The following is an 18,446-nucleotide window of genomic DNA, read 5'->3' as shown; positions in this document are numbered from 1 at the left end:
TCACTTTTAGGGGGAACAAGTTCGAAACTTGGCAGACTCCTCTAACCTTCCGGTTTTATATTAGGTAAATATCAATTGGTTGAAAGGTGATACGATCAGTCAGTCAGTCAATCAGCCTCAATCACACAATTGATACTGATTTTGCCTGTATTATAATTAAGTGAGCGTTTGTACACGGAAGCTGTGACTGCCCAGTGGTTAGGACTTCGGCTTCACTTACGGGCGGCTGAGTTCGAATCCCAGCACCTCTAACTTTTCTAAGTTGTGTGCGTTTTAAGGAAATAAAATATCACTTGCTTAAACGGTGAAGGAAACCATCTTGACGAAACCTGCATGCCTGAGAGTTCTCCATAATGTCCCAATCCGCACTGGGTCTAAACCCTCCTCATTGTGGGAGACCAACTGTGCCCTGTAGTAGACCGGTAATGGGTTGATATGATGAGCATTTTCACACCAATAGAGATAGGTTACACTTACATATATATTATATTACGTAAAATATATATTGTGAAGTTACTTTATACCTTCTTACTAGTGTGCAGGTATTTGTAAATTCCTAGGAACAAATAAAGGGAGCATTTGTACACCTATCATATTACCTAAGTCAGAGCTAAAAGCTCGTAGTACCAACAAATTCTAGATTCTTTCATTTCGACATCGACATCAATAATCTAAAAATTATGTAAGCTGCCGTAAACACTAAAAATATTAAAAAAATATATGAAAAATAACACACGATTGTTTTTTACGAATTATATATCCTGTAGGTAGGTATACAGTTCTAATAGTAAATCTACATTTTGCACGTTACAAATAAAAATATAAATAGATAAGCAGATAGGTAGGTTATTATTTTAGATCAAAGTTATTTTTAGAAATTCGAACGTTATAAGTTTCATACCGATCACTTTTTTTTAACGCTGTTGATTCTATCATCAGTGGTCCGGTGGGCAAACCGTTAGATTAATAGTATTTAATGCTGGGATTTGTAAAGAGTATCTTCTTATAAGTGTCTGACCACTCACAGCAGAATTTATATCGTATCTGGACGTTGACAGACAATAATAGGTTCACGTTATTTAGGTAGGTACACTTAGTGGAAATCCCCTTGAACATTTTTATACCTCTTTATGTATAACTGACTTGTCTTTAGGTATATGTACTTACCTACCAGGTAGATCCGTTATATATTTATTAAGGTTAGTAATAATCTATCCTTTACTAGTTCCTTTAAATGTTTTAAATACTGAGCAGCGTGCTTTTTAATAGCGCTTTGGAAGTTAAGACGAGCTTACTGCATAAAAAAAGTATGCGTCCTTAACAGAACTGTACATTCAAGGAACTAGAAGAAGGTACAGTGGTGCCAGTTGATAACAGTACTAAAAACAGTTCAAATAAATACAAAAATACAATATATGTATTGTACAATATACAACAAAAATACAATATGTGTATTGTACAATATACAACAAAAATCTATATATATAAAAGAGGATGTTTGTATATATGTCATCGATAAACTCAGAAACTATTGGACCGATCATTATGAAAATTGGTATGCTTATGTATTTTTTCACGGAGAAGGTTTATATGCTATGCCCATTGATGTAACTCCCCACCAGGCGGCGCTGTCAAGTATCGACTTCCGCCCCGTTCAACCGATTGTCATAAAAATTGGTATGACCATGTATTTTTCCACGGAGAAAACGAACATGCTATGTCCATTGATGTAACTCCCCACCAGGCGGCGCTGTCAAGTATCGACTTCCGCCCCGTTCAACCGATTGTCATAAAAATTGGTATGACCATGTATTTTTCCACGGAGAAAACGAACATGCTATGTCCATTGATGTAACTCCCCACCAGGCGGCGCTGTCAAGTATCGACTTCCGCCCCGTTCAACCGATTGTCATAAAAATTGGTATGACCATGTATTTTTCCTCGGAGAAAACGAACATGCTATGTCCATTGATGTAACTCCCCACCAGGCGGCGCTGTCAAGTATCGACTTCCGCCCCGTTCAACCGATTGTCATAAAAATTGGTATGACCATGTATTTTTCGACGGAGAATGTAAATATGATGTCCATGTTATTAAATATCACCATCATATAGCGCTTCAATGCATTAAGTTCTATAGCGATCAACTGATTCAAAATTTTATATGCGGCAATGAATGCAATAAAATGTTTTCTCATTAAATTCAATGAGTTATTAAATAAGAAAATAAAAGAAATAACTAACCTTCTTTTGTAAACAAAAAAATATAATTTATTTAAAAAGCAAATCAGCTAACTTCAAATATATCATTTGTTATTGAAAATAAAAATAAAGCAATAAAATAAAAAATAACTTATAATTATTATTTTAAAATAACATGATCATGTACTAAAAAAATTTATTTGTAATTTTAATTGTAAGTGTAATTTAATGAAAGTCAATAATACTCTTAATTAGTAAGTATACTCAAGACTTTAATAATAATAAATAGTTAATTTAAATTGTAAATAGAAAAGAATTAACTAATTAATTATTTATGTAAATAGATAAAACAGGTGCTACACAAATAATATTATTTACAATGCCACGGAAAAAATCAAATATCGGAAGATCAACGAGAAATACGAAGCAACAGGCAACCAGAAGAACTACAGAAACACCGCAACAACAAACAAAACGATTAGAATCAAACAGACTAAGAGCTTCGTCTTTGAGAGCTAATGAAACAGATAGTGAACGTGTTGTTCGAGTTACAGACCTACGATCAAGAGCGTCTTCATCAAGAGCTGCCGAAAAACCTGACGAACGAGCTCAACGTTTGGATGATCAAAGATTAAGACAAAATCAGTTAAGAACTAAAACCGATCTTAATAAAGCAGCCTTTGATTACGATAAGAAATATTATTACAAGATCCATCCCGACGTGGTCATTGGTTCAATGAATGTAGTATGTCCGCATTGTCGCGCTAAGAAGTTTCAAAAAGAAACTGCCGGTTTGTGTTGCTCCAACGGCAAAGTTCAATTACCACCACTGGTTGAACCACCAGAACCTCTTCTTACCTACGTATCTGGAACTACTAAGGAGTCTAAACATTTTCTTCAGCATATTAGAAAATACAACTCCTGTTTTCAAATGACATCGTTTGGAGCAACAAATATTGTAAAATATAATCATTTTATGCCCAACAGACCGCATTGCAGCAGCTAGGTATGCATAAAGAAGAAAGATGTCATAAAATGGAAAATCCTTTGCATTTATGAGTTATACAAAAGTTTTAGGGTAGGCAGAGCTTTTGTGCATGTATGAAGTGCACGCCATTGGCAGCAGTGTAGTGGGTTATGCTCGAAAACCATCTCTCCTGAGAGACTCCTCAAGTCCTCGCAAGAGATCGCAGGTCATGTAAGGTTCACCCCGATAAATCTAAGACGCAGATATTAAGTGATAAACGACTAAGACACCGGGAGTTATCTTTGCATCGTTCGAGTTCATGTAGGACTGGAGTTATCGATAATGCAGTCGTATTTATATCAAAATACCCACCAACTCAATGTCAAGAACATTGGTTATTAATTCAATATAATTTTAATTGTTTCTTGATACCTATCTTTTAACTAATTAATTAGTTTAATATAATATGAGGCAAATATGAATTTATAGTTATCAAAAGTTTGGTTATTTACCCAATTTATAAAATTACTGTAACATAGGTATCCTTTTCAAAGAATTATCGAAAAGGGTTATCGAGTCAACCGGTGATCCTAGAGCGGGCAGTTACCTTGGCCATCCAAAGGGGCAATGCTGCCAGCATCTTAGGAACTGTGCCTCGCTGCGGTGGTTTCGAGGACGTTTTAGATTTTATTTAGTTTTAAATAACAATCAATATATAGGAATAATTTTATTACACATAGGTATGAAAATTAAGCTTAATTTGGTATACAACGCGAAATGAATACTGCATTCATAATACTCGTATATCATGGATATCCGCAAAGTAACGCCTGCTTCTATCCAATACGCAGATATTAAGCCTTATTTCCTATAATTACAGCGGCAACTACCTATTTTAAGTAATTTCTAATATGGCAGATTATATGTAATGGATTTAAACCCCATTTATAAAGGATTATCCTTTTTTTAGAAATGGCAACTTGATCTTATTTTAATTTTCAAAATAGAGCTTCTCCTCTTATAGAACAAATTATTTTTTTTCATTTAACAAAGACCACAGCAATATTGCTATGTGGCAGAAATAAGCATGGCATACTTCCTAGGACGTGCTGTCACAAAAAGCTGTACTTAGTATTTATAAAAACCTCGGGATAGGTGTTTAAGGAGACCTAATCATCAAACTTTACATTTGTCGTATTACTTTTTCTTTTTATATACCTGTAGAGGTGGATAGATCAGGACTATAGACTATAGATAGTCTATAGTCCTTCTACCAATTCTTCATCATCAATACATTACCGGCCCACTACAGGGCACGTGTCTCCTCTCAGGATGAGAAGTTTTTAGACCGTAGTTCACGGCCCAAACCCTTCTCAAGCGGATTCGTAGACTTAACACACAATTGAGAACATTGTGGAGAACTCTCAGGCATGCAGGTTCCCTCTCGATGTTTTACTTCACCGTTTAAAGCAAGTGATGTTTAAATTGCTTAAATTAAAAACGCACATAACTCTGAAAAGTCAGTGGTGAATGCTTGGGCTCGAACTCTGTCTCCACGAAAGTAATCGTGTCCACTATCGCTATCCCTACTATCCCTACTAATATTATAAATGTAAATGTAAGTTTGTTTGTTACGCTTTCACGCAAAAACTACTAAACCGATCCTCATGAAACTCTGTACACATATTCTTGGAAGTGTGTCTCCTCAGCGGACACCAGCTAACTAAATTGAATGCCACATCAAAAAACAAAATCAAACGCAGACGAAGTCGCGGGCAACAGCTAGTACAATATACAATAAAATGATACGATCTGCGGGTGCTTGTAAGACTCACCTAGGTACTTAATTTTTTGTAAATAAAATTACTTGCGCGACGATCCATCGCCAGTTTTACAATATATCCATAATAAAACGCGTGCTCGAACAGGTTTTGAGTTATAAACAACGCTACACATTTAAAACAATACCGGTGCATTGTGTGATAATATGTGCCGTAGTAAACAGGACGAGTGCCGATTATCAGGTACGCAACGTGAATTAAACTAATAAGTTTTCGATAACTTCAACACGAGCTCTGCTTTCTGATGGCCGCTATTACTAGGTCATTGCAATTCGCGGGAATAACGCACGGTTAAATATATTTTTGGAGTGCATTTGAGTGTCTCGTGACGCGAACGAGTTCTCCAGATGTTTCTTCTTTGTCCACCAAAACTCATGTTATTACTCCTTGTTTCTATAACCATAATATGGTTTTACTTTCTTTATATATTTTAGTAGTTATTTCTAGCTAAGAGGATTATAGATATTATATTTCTATAACCTAATATTAATTATTTCTAGATACGAAACCATATTTTTACAAGGTACCATTATACAGAGCCATTTAAAACTGAGTCACAATTTAAGTGGGGGAAGGAATAACATAATGTTACACATAGTGAAGTAGTAGTAGAACTTTTTGTTAGCGAGCTCGTCATGCGAAGTGCCATGCTTATTTCTGCCGCTAAGCAGTATCATTGCAATGCTGTGTTCCGGTCTGAAGAGCATGGTTGCCGGTGTAATTACAAACGCATCAGGCTTAACACCTACGCCTCAAATTGATGGACACAGGGCGGCATGTAACAGGACGTGCTGCTTGCATGCCAAGCCTATCTGATGGTAAACGGCAAGCATCGCCTATAAACAGAAAATCACTTAGCGAGTAGGGATGTAAGGAATATGTCCAACAGAGCGCCGCCTTGTGTCCATCAACCTGAGGTGTTAAGCGTCATGTGATCGGACCGGCAACCACGGACCGGAATACAGCAATGCTGATTGGCGACAGCAATTCTGCTTTCTGGCATAAATAAGCTACATAGCAGAAATAAGCTTGGTGGAAGAACTACCCAGAAAGAACTTACAAACAACTCTACTAATAAGTACTACTACAAATTTAACAGCTGGACAAAATTTTGCACATTTATGAGCAAATTATAGAGAAGTCCCGAGTTCCGTTGGCGTCGTATTCGATATCACGTAATCCCAAACTTTCATAATAAGAGAATTCTTAACCTTCGTGATTCATCGAGATAGCAACTTTCAAGTGTCGACCTTGCTTGTCATTGCTATAACGCGAACAGCGCCGATTTGATACCGTCATTTCCAATTTAATTAATAGCTTGATAAAGTTTATACCTATCGTAAAATAATTAACCCTTTATAGACCTTTTACATTTCTATAGGTGGAGCACAAAATTAAGATCATACAGAAACCGCGTACAACACTAATATTTGAGCATCAAAAATAACACCAATTTCGTAGTGTTTCTTGGACAGGCGGTTAGTCAGTTCATTCCGTTTAGCAGTTCACAGTAATTATTTTCCTTCTAATGTTCTAAACGTTAAACATAAAATGTTAGGAAAAAGTTTGTGAGCTAGCAACATTCCGCGAGTGTAAAGTCATTGGAGCTCTTAGAAAATATATATTGAAACGTATAATAAGTACTTACTGATTGGGTTATATAATAATAAAACAAATTATACTATAAAAAAGTGCTCAGTACTCACTGAGCAATTGGGTTTCGGCTTAAACTTCGGGGGTATCGAGTTCGATCCCCGACACGCACCTTACTAACTTTATGAGTTATGTGCGTTTTAATTTAATATACATAAAATAGCCTTTAATTACAGAACGTGATTTCATTCCATACTAATAAAAATTTTAATAAAAAAAAACAATTTTAAAATATCACTTGCTTGGTGAAAACATCGTGAGGAAATCTGCGTGCCTGAGAATCCTCCATAATATTCTCGTTTGGGGTTGATAATAATAATGATGATAATGAGTCAAACTATGGCTTAAATTTCCCTGGAATATTCAATATATCTTCATATATTCAGGAACTACCCATTACATACCTATATGCCTAATTATTGCAGACATTATGCACGACAGTCCAAAATCTTGTTTTAAAAAATAAATATTCAACGTACAAAGTACCTTCTATATGACAACCTTACCCAACCGTATCTGGTTTAAAAGTTTAATTTAGCGTATACCTACTTAAATGTACACCATAAGTAAAGTCATGCACAGAGTACTTACTACCTAGAGTAGTCAGAGTGAGCTTAATGGAGGCCAAAGTCAATTTTCGTAAATAAAATCATGAAATAAATCCTTTCCAATAATATAAATGTGAAAGTGTGATTGTTTGTTTGCTTGTTTGTCTTAACTAAGAAACCGAAAGGACGGAGAGTAACATTTTATTCTACTTTATTAGGCTACTTTTTTCTCATGGAAAAAAAACAGTTCCCGGGAGATTTGTTGAGTATTACCATAAAACCGTAATAAACGTGGACGAATATGCCTACGTTCTCCTAGTCTACTAAAAGTAGATATACTCTCAGAAAACTTACTAAGAGTAGGTATACTCTAAGTAGATTTTCTTTATTATGGAATACAGAGTCTTCTATTTTTGCATAGTAAATATTAACCAAACGGTTGCAAATAAACTCGATAAATATCATTGAAAAGTTAAAAGTTGAGGTAAAAGTTGTTCATTGCATTTCTGGACAACTTCTTCGGAGTTCAGTTATCACAGCGGGTGCAATCAGCCAACGGAAAAGCTAACAGGACGTAAAAGTTATAATTAAAAACTTTTCTACTATTTAGTTACGGTTAGGTAGTATATTCTTCTGCGAAATGTCGTAGGTAACAGTGAAAAGAACGCTCAGGTCAAGGGTTTTAATAACAAAAAAAATCTCCTTAGACATTACAAAATTATAATACACTGTGTATTAATTTATATTTCTTTGGTTGCGTACAACCGAACTCTACATTATTTACCTACGTATTATGTGTGCGCGTGCGTGAGTGTGTGTAAGTTCTTGTTTATACAATATAATGCATTTTAATGTACACCAAAGTACAATAAATTATTTTCATTTGATTTTATTATAGGACATTTTAAGAGTGTTGATAGCCTGATGAGAGTTCGCTCAACCCGGCACCTCTTAGTTTTCGTAGTCATATGTGTTTAAAGCAATTAAATATCACTTGCTTATGATGAAAAACATCGTGAGGAGACATGCCTAACAATGCGTATGAATTCTTCCAATCCACACTTGGCCTACTGTGCACTACAGCCTAAACTCTTTTTATGGTAACGGTGGAAATATATTTGGAGGTTTTTAACAGGTTTTGCATAGAACAACTCTCAAAACTATCAATCGAATAATACATTCGGTTTTGAGTGTGGCAACATTTAAAAAAAACAATTCAGGACACAGATCCGAACAGTAGCAAGAACTTCAGGCTTATAGTGCCACAGACCCATACTACAACGCCTGAGGGGCTGAAAGATCGTTAAATTACTAACAAAGCACACGCTAGAGCACCTCTACCTCTAAAAAAAAAAAAGTCAAAAATATATTTATTCAAGTAGGCCCCATAGGTGGCACTTTTGATGCGTACATAAGAATTACACGGTTGTGAGATGATGGCGATAACCACATTCATAAACTTAAAAACTAAAGCTACGAGGGTTCCAAACGCGTCCTGGTCTAATAAGAAGCCCACAACAAACTTAGCCGGGTGTTTTTTTTGGTATCACCATCTCACAATGTCATTTAAATTATTAGTTCTATTTATATATAATACTCAATATCCAATAGGTTGCTTCGCTATGGGCTGCCAACGTGTCTGCATTTATCGGTCCGCAAGAGACGTGCGTCCATGAGGGTCGCATGGCTGCCGCCTTTAACCTACCCATGATCAGCTACGTAAGTTTATTTAGTTAGTAATATTTATTTGATTATCTCTAAAATATAATTTTTATTAATACATAACTATAACCTAAAATAAACTATTTAAAAACTAAATAAAATCTAAAAAGGTTTAATTAATTTAATTTTTTTTTTTTTTTTACCTTTTTACTTTAGTTAATTTTATAAGAACATTTTTATAATTTCTAATGACAGCTAGCCCTTAACTTCACTTGGTGCTGAAGGATGATGCAGTCTAGGATGGTAGCGGGCTAACCTGTCTAGCAGTTATTATATTACGGGCACACAAGGCACGGGACTCCTCCCATAATGAGAAGGGGTTAAGGCCGTCGTCCACGACGCTTGCCCATTGCAGATTGTTGGACTCCACATACCTTTGAGAACATTAGGGAGAACTCTCAGGCATGCAGGTTTCCTCAACCTTTTTTTCTTCACCGATGAAGCAAGTGAAATTTGAATTGCCTCAAAAAACGCACATAACTTAGAAAAGTTAGAAGTGCGTGCTGGCATTCGAACTCGGCCCCCCGAAAATGAAGTCGAAATCCTACCCACAGGATAGCAGATATATGGGTATACCCCTAATCGGTACGGGTAGAGACCCACTATCCAACTGGAACAGTAAATCGCTTGGCGGCTCGTCCTTATCGGTAGGGTGGTAAGCCACAGCCAAAGCTTCCCATCCGACGAGACCAGGAAAAATTAAGACTTTATAAATTCCCAAATTGCCCCTGCTCCTCTTATAAGACCACAGCACTCACCACTACTCTAGGGGAGGTCATCAAAATCTCATAGGTACATAGTTGAACTACGAATGAATGTATTACAACTGTTTTGTTTCTAAAGATGGCACATTGTATTCGGTTATGTATTAAACCTTCTTTGATTAATAAAGGAAAAAAATGTACATTTTTGTTGCAGTATTGCAGAGACGTCGCGAGCTCGAACAAACGCGTGTACGCAACCTTTGCCCGCACGCGTCCATCTGATATCGATATTTCTCGCTCCGTAGTCGCCGTGCTAACACATTTCGATTTCATGCATGTAAACATTTTATATGGCATCCCCAATATCATTTCTTTTAAAAAATTTATATTTTTCTATTCCGACAAAATATGTGAAACTTTTTACAATGCTCTGTTTTGCGAGGTCTTGAAAATGGTGTCCAATGTGTAACCGTAATAAAAATATGTATTTCGATTAAACCGGTTTCAGCATTTTGGTTTTGTACGATAAAATTTTTTTGAGAACGATACACCCATTCTTTATCCCGTTCTGAATACTGCAGGACTCTGGTTCTAAGACACTCTGGTGGCAGGCCGCAAGCGTGCGTGAACTCACGCTACGCTGCTAAATATGAGACTGGAACGTAAATGTGTAGTCAATGAACCTAGGCAACGCTCACACAAGGAAATCCCTTAATAACCGGTTATCGGATTTTATTCGATCTGTTCTCAAATATTAACTGAAAAATTTAAATGAAAAAAAATCTTAAATTATCCGTGTTGTAGGTTTATTTTGCGTGACACTTACATTTCGATGAAAATTATATTTATCATGGTGAATTATATAGAGATTTGTTTTTAATGTAACAGATAGCCGTCGTCTACCTCAAGGCACCCAACCATGACTTTTCAAGACTGGCTTTCGCTATAATAAACGCTGCCAATGAGAAGAAAATATCAATACGCACGGTACAAGTTTACAGGCAACCTTATTATTACGGCGATATACCGGAAAACTTTACACGAAACCCTTTTATGGACATCGTCCGAGAAACGTATAAAGATACAAGAAGTAAGTTAATATTACATATCAGGATATTGCAATAAAACTTTATAGCACGACAGTTTATGTTTCTGGTTCGTCAAATTTCTAATACTAATACTCTTTTCAGTTTATGTATCAGTGGGTTACTACCATGACCATATTGGCCTGATGCAGGCATTAGATGCAATGAAGCTTCTGGATTCAGGTAAAATATTAAATTATTAATTGTTATTTAATATTAGTGTTACTTTTGTAACAAGGCTCCTCCGGGAGGTACTGCCACCGTCCACCATGATTATAATAAAAATAATTGTCGCAAAACAGCATTGCTGTGTTCAAGTCTGGTCGTCCTTGGTTTCCGGTTTATTTTATACCTTAATTAGATATATTGTGTTAATATATTATTGCAATAAAAATTGCTAGAAGAAATTATTTCGAAAGTAGGTTTATCAAAAGCAGACAACAAGTGAATTAGAAAAACAAAAAGATGGATCCATTATCGTTAAAATATGAATGGCGTCCTTTTAGCAGTATTTCAGACGTATCAATTTCTTACGTGAAACTTATAGGCGAATAAATTCGACCATCTGATAATATATTTGTCTACACCGTTCTCTTTGTTGTCCCAACAATATAAGATATAACCCATTCTTTTCTTAGCGGTAAAGTTTAGTTGACGCCGTATATGAAAAGCTTGTTATCTCAGATAGCACATCTTTAAAGCTCTTATCATTTAGATTGTATTTTTCTACAATTAAACGTAAAACACATGCTCGAAGTCTATTGATGATTTTGCACTGTCTTTTAAAGATACCTATGTCTTTCTACTAGCGTTTTCAGGTACCTAAAGATAGACCAATGCGTTCCTGTATTACTGTGGGGGCGTTGAATGTGCCGACTTATAACACAATTTTTTCTTGCCGAGCGAGTTTTGAACTCTCTTTCACACTGTGCTATATACCGCCCCTGAACGTGTTTAAGTCAAGACTGAAGGTGCACTATTTTGCTTCTTTATATAATCTCTGAAAGGAGTTTGTGCGAGATTTTTATCATCATCATCAATCATCATCATTAGTCTATTAACATCCCACACCGGGACTGACGGCTTAACTTGATTAACCGATTTTCTAACTCGGAGATTTCCTTACAGAATAATTCAATACAATTTTTTCCCGAACCAGGAATTAAATTAACATGCTATCTACCATATAACGAGGCAACTAGACCAACGAAGGAGTTTTAATACCTTCCCTGATAATCAATTTTGTTATAGGGGAATATGCTGCAATAGGAGTTGATGTGGAAAAATATGAGCCTGATGAAGCCATTCGATACCTCACGGGTCCATTACGTAAAGAACCGGGTCCCAGAGTGCCGAAAGCATTCCGTTCTTACCTGGCCGTAGTTCCATCTCCAGCGCCTTCTTATCCTGTATTCGCTAGAGAGGTTAACAGGAGGCTACAGATGCCACCGTTTAGTTTTACAAACCCCTTGCTTGCTTTAGGCGGGGGTAAAGTGGTGAGTACTAAAAATAAAAACCTTATGATATAATTGTAGGAAAAATAAATATGGTCTCGCATTTCGAACGCCATTTTTATTATAGGATATATCCTATCCTATCTATTAATAGAAAGCATAACTATCTACTCTGTTGATAGTCAAGTGTGTAGTTCGAAATGACATATTGGTAAATGGTAATTTAAAAATGAATTACTCCTTTTTACCTGACACACAAAAATAATATACTCTATCTTTATTGTTGTATAAATGTTGTTCTAGACTCTACATTTCTCCTTATTAGGCACCTCTCAACATTTTTAATCACTCGTCTCCTAGATTTCTAAGTTTTCCAATTTACAGATGGAGCGATTGTCAACCTACTTCCGCCATATATGACGAGTGATCTAAATCTAGTGGTATTTTAATATTGATGGAAAAACAGACGAATGTTTTAAATTGCTATTTTGGATAATTTTCAAAGCATTTTGTTCATTCCTAAATCGCGAGCTTTTAAAATTATAAAATATCTTCCTTATACAACATATAACATACTTATGATTTTTAATAAAAGTATTTTATTTATTTATTTTTACTTTTGTTCTTAGTTTTAATACAATTAATCTTCAAGTTCTTGCAAAACAAATGCTTACCTACTTAGGCCCGGAAAAGAAACGACGGTCGTGGAAAGTTTTTACTTTCGCTGTTGTCCGCTGTAATAAAATTAATTAATTTCCTTGTTCTACGCCTTACGAATAATTAATAAGGAGATAAAAATAATAATTGTTCAAGGAATAAAAAAAATCTGTTCTGTAACAAAGGGAAAACAAGTGAAAAACTGTTTATACCTAGTTATATTATTTTTTGTTAAATAGTTAGCTACGTGTATCCATAGTAACAATTCTGCTGAAACCTTTTTCCTGCTGAAAATTTGATAGCGGGCATCTCGAATACGGGCAGAGGATTCTTCTTGTCTCGGAAAAGCAACCGGAAACCGTTCCGGTTAACTTTAAAATGATAACATTTGTAACCTATGCACGGTTTATCATTTATTATTGACGCAATTGTGCCCAGATTTACATAGATAGCTTACAAACTGGCAATCAACAATCAAAATCATTTGAGACCCGGAAAATAATAAGTGTAGGTAGGTTTAATAAGGTTAATGCAGGATTTAGCAGAAGTTTATTTTGTATTCGATAATATATACCATCTAAAAAGTGAATATACTTTTTAATAAATCAAAGCTTGAATACGATGTGCTACAACTAGCTTTCAGTCGCGGAAGGATTGCAACTACTTTTACCTTTGATTGAGAATATAGTTGATAACTCTGAACTGAATACGTCGACGTAACCCTTTCGAATTTACAGCCGTGATGGTGATTGCTTAAATAATGTATATTTCTGCGATACCAGCAATCGCGGTTGACTTGGGGAAAATTTTTCAAAAGTTCCGTTTTTCGTCTCTGAAACTGTTGATCAGATCTAAGTATACGAAATTTAAATGGGACCATTTCGGCATACAATCATTTCGAAATAGAAATTGCGAATCCGCCAATAAATGACGGAGTTATATGCTCGAACATACATAAAAAAATGCTTTGATATCCTCCTCCTTCTTAAAGGAAAACGGTTTAAAATCGAAACAAACTTACGAAGTCACGGGTAACAGGCTTATTAATTTCTACAATCTTTGAATTTAAGTTAAGGAATAGGTAATGAGAGCGAATCTAGATAGATACGTAATCGAAAAGCAAAGGTAAATAAATAGCGTAAATGATATACCAAAGAAAAAATCTCGTTTACCTATTATTACGAAGTAAATAAATGATATAAGTACATTAAAAGTATAATTTTTTTTCCAAATATTGGATAGAAGCAGGCGTTACGATGCGGAACTCCGTGATATAATATGAAAATTAAGCTAAATTTACTATACTCTAAAAGCAAGAGAATCTGTACGGTGTTATTTATAATTCCTTTAATCTTTATACTCTACACCAAACAGATCTCAGGCAATGCACTCTCCACGTACGTTTCGCTTCGACATCGGAGATACCTTTACAATGAATAATTTTTAAGACAAAGATAGCAAATTTAAGCTTAATTGTCATAGTATACATGTTTTTCCATTTTATTGTTCTTCTTTCGAGTATTTTTAGTAAAAACTTTTAGCGTTCTTATCAACGCGTTAACCGGAAAACAGATAACATTGACTGTTGCCCTAGATACCTAAATTTACGGTTATTCGGGTAATTTGCGAATTCTTCTTTAGAACTGGGTTTACGATCGGAGCTGAGTGGTTGCTTACGATTACAGGCTATTATCTGTATTTGCTGTCTATAATCGAGCTTAAATAGTCAAATATATTCCAATCACGTTTCAGAACTGATAAAATCCCGCGTACCATTTTTTTTATTAGATTGCTGCGTGTAGTTGTCGTGAAAACTTTCATGCGGATTTGATTTTAGGTTTTCTATTAAAAATAAAGAAATACGTGTTTCACAAATTTTAAAATTCCAACTCCAAAGGCATCAAATAGGGGATGAAAATGTATATGAAAGTTTCTGATTTTTTAAGTAAATTCCGTTCATATTTTCCTAATAGAAGCAATACTTTATTAACCCTTTGCAGTTAAAATTTATCAAATCAAAAATTGAACTTAATGTGAGCGAAGCCGCGGGCAAAAGCTAGTAACCAATATGAGTTCTATTATCATATAAATATATTCAGCCCTTTGATATTTCATTAAATACCGACAAGAGGATGGACACAACTTTTTGCTATTTGCATTTTTTTGCATTATATCTTCCTTTACATATTGATGGTTTCGGGCAAATATAGCAAAATCGCAAATTGCTACGCCCAGTGAGGTTCCGACATAACACTGTTTTAACAATCTAGTCATACCTTAAAACTTTGCCCGTATTTTTTAAATCTAATAAAACCTATAAATAGAAGTATCTATGTCCGTTTCCACGCAAGTTATCTCTATCTTGCTCATTAGCTGTAAAACCGCGCGTAGGTAAAAAAAATGCTATTTTTATAATCTTCCGAGAACGTTATCCGGGTGCTTTTATTTGTATTTTTTATCCATTTCCAGATTGCAAGACTTATATTATGTGCTTAATTTTATCAATATCGGTGCTGCGATTGAGCCGAATATAGGTAACAAACAAATGAACAAACAAACTGACACTTTCCAATTTTTAATAATATGATGGATAATATTATAGCTAAATGTCTAACATTAAAATTTGATAAATTATATTATATAGGTTTGTAAGTACTCACTTAATAGTCTGCAAGAAATACGGAATACTTGATCATTGCTAGATGGGTTCATTACCAACTTCATAAATTAGCAATACAAACCATTGAATGCTTTATTAGATCCCAGTGGAAGCAGCATGGCTTCACGATGCTGTTTGGGTGTACGCTCGAGCTTTGGCTGATGCTCTGCGTACAGGTGAAAACGCTCGCGACGGACGTGCGATTGCTGTGCGTATGCGCAATACTACATATCGTAGTGTCATGGGGTGAGTAAAATTAGCAGCATCATACTTATCATCATCATCATTCATCAACCCATTACCTGCTGTCCACAAGATGACCCGTGTCCTCAGAAGGATTTAGGTAGTACACCACGTTCATGCAATGCGAATACGTAGACTTCATATGCCTTTGAGAAAAAACAAGTAATAAAATTGCTTAAATCATTAACATAACCAAGCCAATTTTTTGTAATAATCCTAACTATCTACCCTTTCTCTAATAACCAATTATTTTATTTACATCTTGTAGTTTTTTAATCTTTTGTAGCTTTTGCAAACTTTTGTAAATATATAGCAGAGCGTTTTTTAATGAGTGCTATTAAGCTCAATAAATTTATGAACATGTTTCATTACTTAAAATCAATTGGCAAAATTTCGAACCTACGCTAATGCGCTAGCGATATAACGAGTAGGCCATATTCAATCGCTAAGATGCAGGCTAGCCTGGGATGAAGCCTTATATTACATTATATTATATATGTGTACCAATATGTCTTATAAGATAACTATTTTATTAAATTACTAGAAAACCCATTAGTTACGTTAATTCAACTACCAACAACAACAACAACAATCTGTGAACTATGGCCTTCAGAATAAGGAACTGCTCTTCTTTTAAAAGAGACAATGATGAATGATTGAATGAATACACTTTTATTGTACACCAAAGAAAAAAAAAGTTGTTACAAAGATATAAATACATATCAAGAGAGTACAATTTGGTGGCCTTATCGCTACATAGCGATTTCTTCCAGGCAACCAATGGCGTAAAAGGAAAAAACATAGAAAAGAGGTAGGTGGTGCAATAAATAAGATTTAAAATTATACAAATATATAAATAAAATATATATATATATAAATATAACTATAACTATAATGATGTTTATTATAACTGCGAAGAAGGCGCCATTTTTGTTTTTCACAATCGTACTAGACGCACGCACCATAGTAGTAATATATTTATCAAAAACCTACTGTGCTTTTTGCCATAACAAAAAAACTTATTAAATTAAAAATGCTAGTTATTTAGTCTTTGACACAAATTATAAATTTTCCTGTGCATTAGTTATATATAGCTCGAATGAATTGTGTATATAAGCTATGCAGAGCGCGGTTTGTATATGAATGCACGTATAATATTATGAAAATAGTAATGACCTATTTAATACAATAATTACAGTCCGTTTATCAGCCGGATATTTTAATTTAAATTAGAGGCAGGGACACGCATGTATACCTTATTAGAATTGTTTACTATTCGCGTACGGACAGGAGTCTATAAACCAAACAAGCCGTCTTTCGTCGGCTTGTCGGTGACTTCGTTATTTCGTGCCACCGACAAAGTTATAACGAGACGAGACGAGGTGACGTCACCCACTAACCTGCCGACGACGCCTAGTGGTCGGGTTGTGTCGGTCGGTAAGGTGTCTCAGGCCCAGTAATACATAAAGGCTTGAGATACCTTGTGAGTTGTGTGACACCAAATCTAATCCAAGTCCGGTCAGAAATTTTACCATATTATATGCTATATATTGATATTTATATTATATAATATTTATGTTATATATTTACATATTTATATACGTTGTATATGATTTTTAGTAGTTGAAAATAATTATGGGTAATATCATGTATGTTTATATCTTATTTGTATTTATATGTAATATATTTTATATATATATTTGTATAATTTTTAAATACTCCACCTCTTTTCTATGTTTTTTCCTTTCACGCCTTTGGTTGCCTGGAAGAAATGGCTATGTAGCGATAAGGCCACCAAATTGTACTCTCTAGCTCTGTATTTATATCTCTGTAACTACTTTTTTTCTTTGGTGTACAATAAAATGTATTCAATCATTCATTCATAACAGAATTTAGCTTCATGGCTATCTCAAAACATGCAATATTATGGGATGAAAAGTATGTATGCAAAAAATCATGTCACTTGTCCTGTGAAAAAAGACAAACCAGCAACGCACTTGTAATATTAAAGTATGGATAGTAATTATGAACTAACTGTAATTAAGTCTGGCGGATCTGCATTATGTTTGAAAACGGCCATCTGCCTTTTAACCACCTGAGGTATATTCGGTAAAAGTTGTCACATTAAAATAACTCTGAGAGTATTTTTATAATATATGTATTATTTTGTAACTAACCTACCAAATTTTAATATGTATCATATTCTTCATCATCATCATATCAACCCTTTACCGGCCCACTACAGGGCACGGGACTCCTCAAACAACGAGATGATGTTAAGGCTGTAGTCCACCACACTGGCCCAGTGTGGATTGGCGGACACAACCAACCTTTGAGAACATTATGTAGAACTCTTAGGCATGCAGGTTTCTCCTTCATCTTTGATGCAAGTGATATTTTAATTACTTAAAACGCACATAACTTAGAAAAGGTAGAGTTTCGTGCTGGGATTCTAACTCGGCCCTAGTGAAGTCGAGCTCCTATCCACAGGGCTATAGCAATATAATAGCACTCATTTGCTTGTAATTGTATAAATATTCCGTGCGCAGGTCAAACGAAATGTAATAATAGTATTTTGGGTAAAAGATAACGACTTATTTGAATAAACATAGCTGCTTAAAACAAATTCACATATCACCAGTGAGATGTTTTTACACCTTATGCGAGTCGAAATTTAGGCTCATCAATCATCAAAATACTAGATCCATCTAA

General features: G+C 34.9%; 1 protein-coding gene across 1 annotated transcript in view; it reads left to right on the top strand.

Annotated features, from left to right (window-relative positions):
- LOC120624697 (guanylate cyclase 32E-like) overlaps positions 1–18,446 on the top strand; it is a 72,799-nt gene that overhangs the window by 24,699 nt on the left and 29,654 nt on the right. Inside the window, exons 4-9 of the mRNA XM_039891373.1 lie at positions 8,822–8,929; positions 9,851–9,973; positions 10,525–10,726; positions 10,827–10,904; positions 11,973–12,217; positions 15,592–15,737. Of these exons, the coding sequence (XP_039747307.1) occupies positions 8,822–8,929; positions 9,851–9,973; positions 10,525–10,726; positions 10,827–10,904; positions 11,973–12,217; positions 15,592–15,737 (902 nt within the window). The remainder of the gene's footprint in view (positions 1–8,821; positions 8,930–9,850; positions 9,974–10,524; positions 10,727–10,826; positions 10,905–11,972; positions 12,218–15,591; positions 15,738–18,446) is intronic.

This window comes from Pararge aegeria, chromosome 6 (assembly GCF_905163445.1).
Source record: "Pararge aegeria chromosome 6, ilParAegt1.1, whole genome shotgun sequence".
Taxonomy (NCBI): Eukaryota; Metazoa; Arthropoda; class Insecta; order Lepidoptera; family Nymphalidae; genus Pararge; species Pararge aegeria.
Note: the sequence above shows the minus strand (reverse complement) of the source record. Positions and strands in the feature narration are given on the sequence as shown.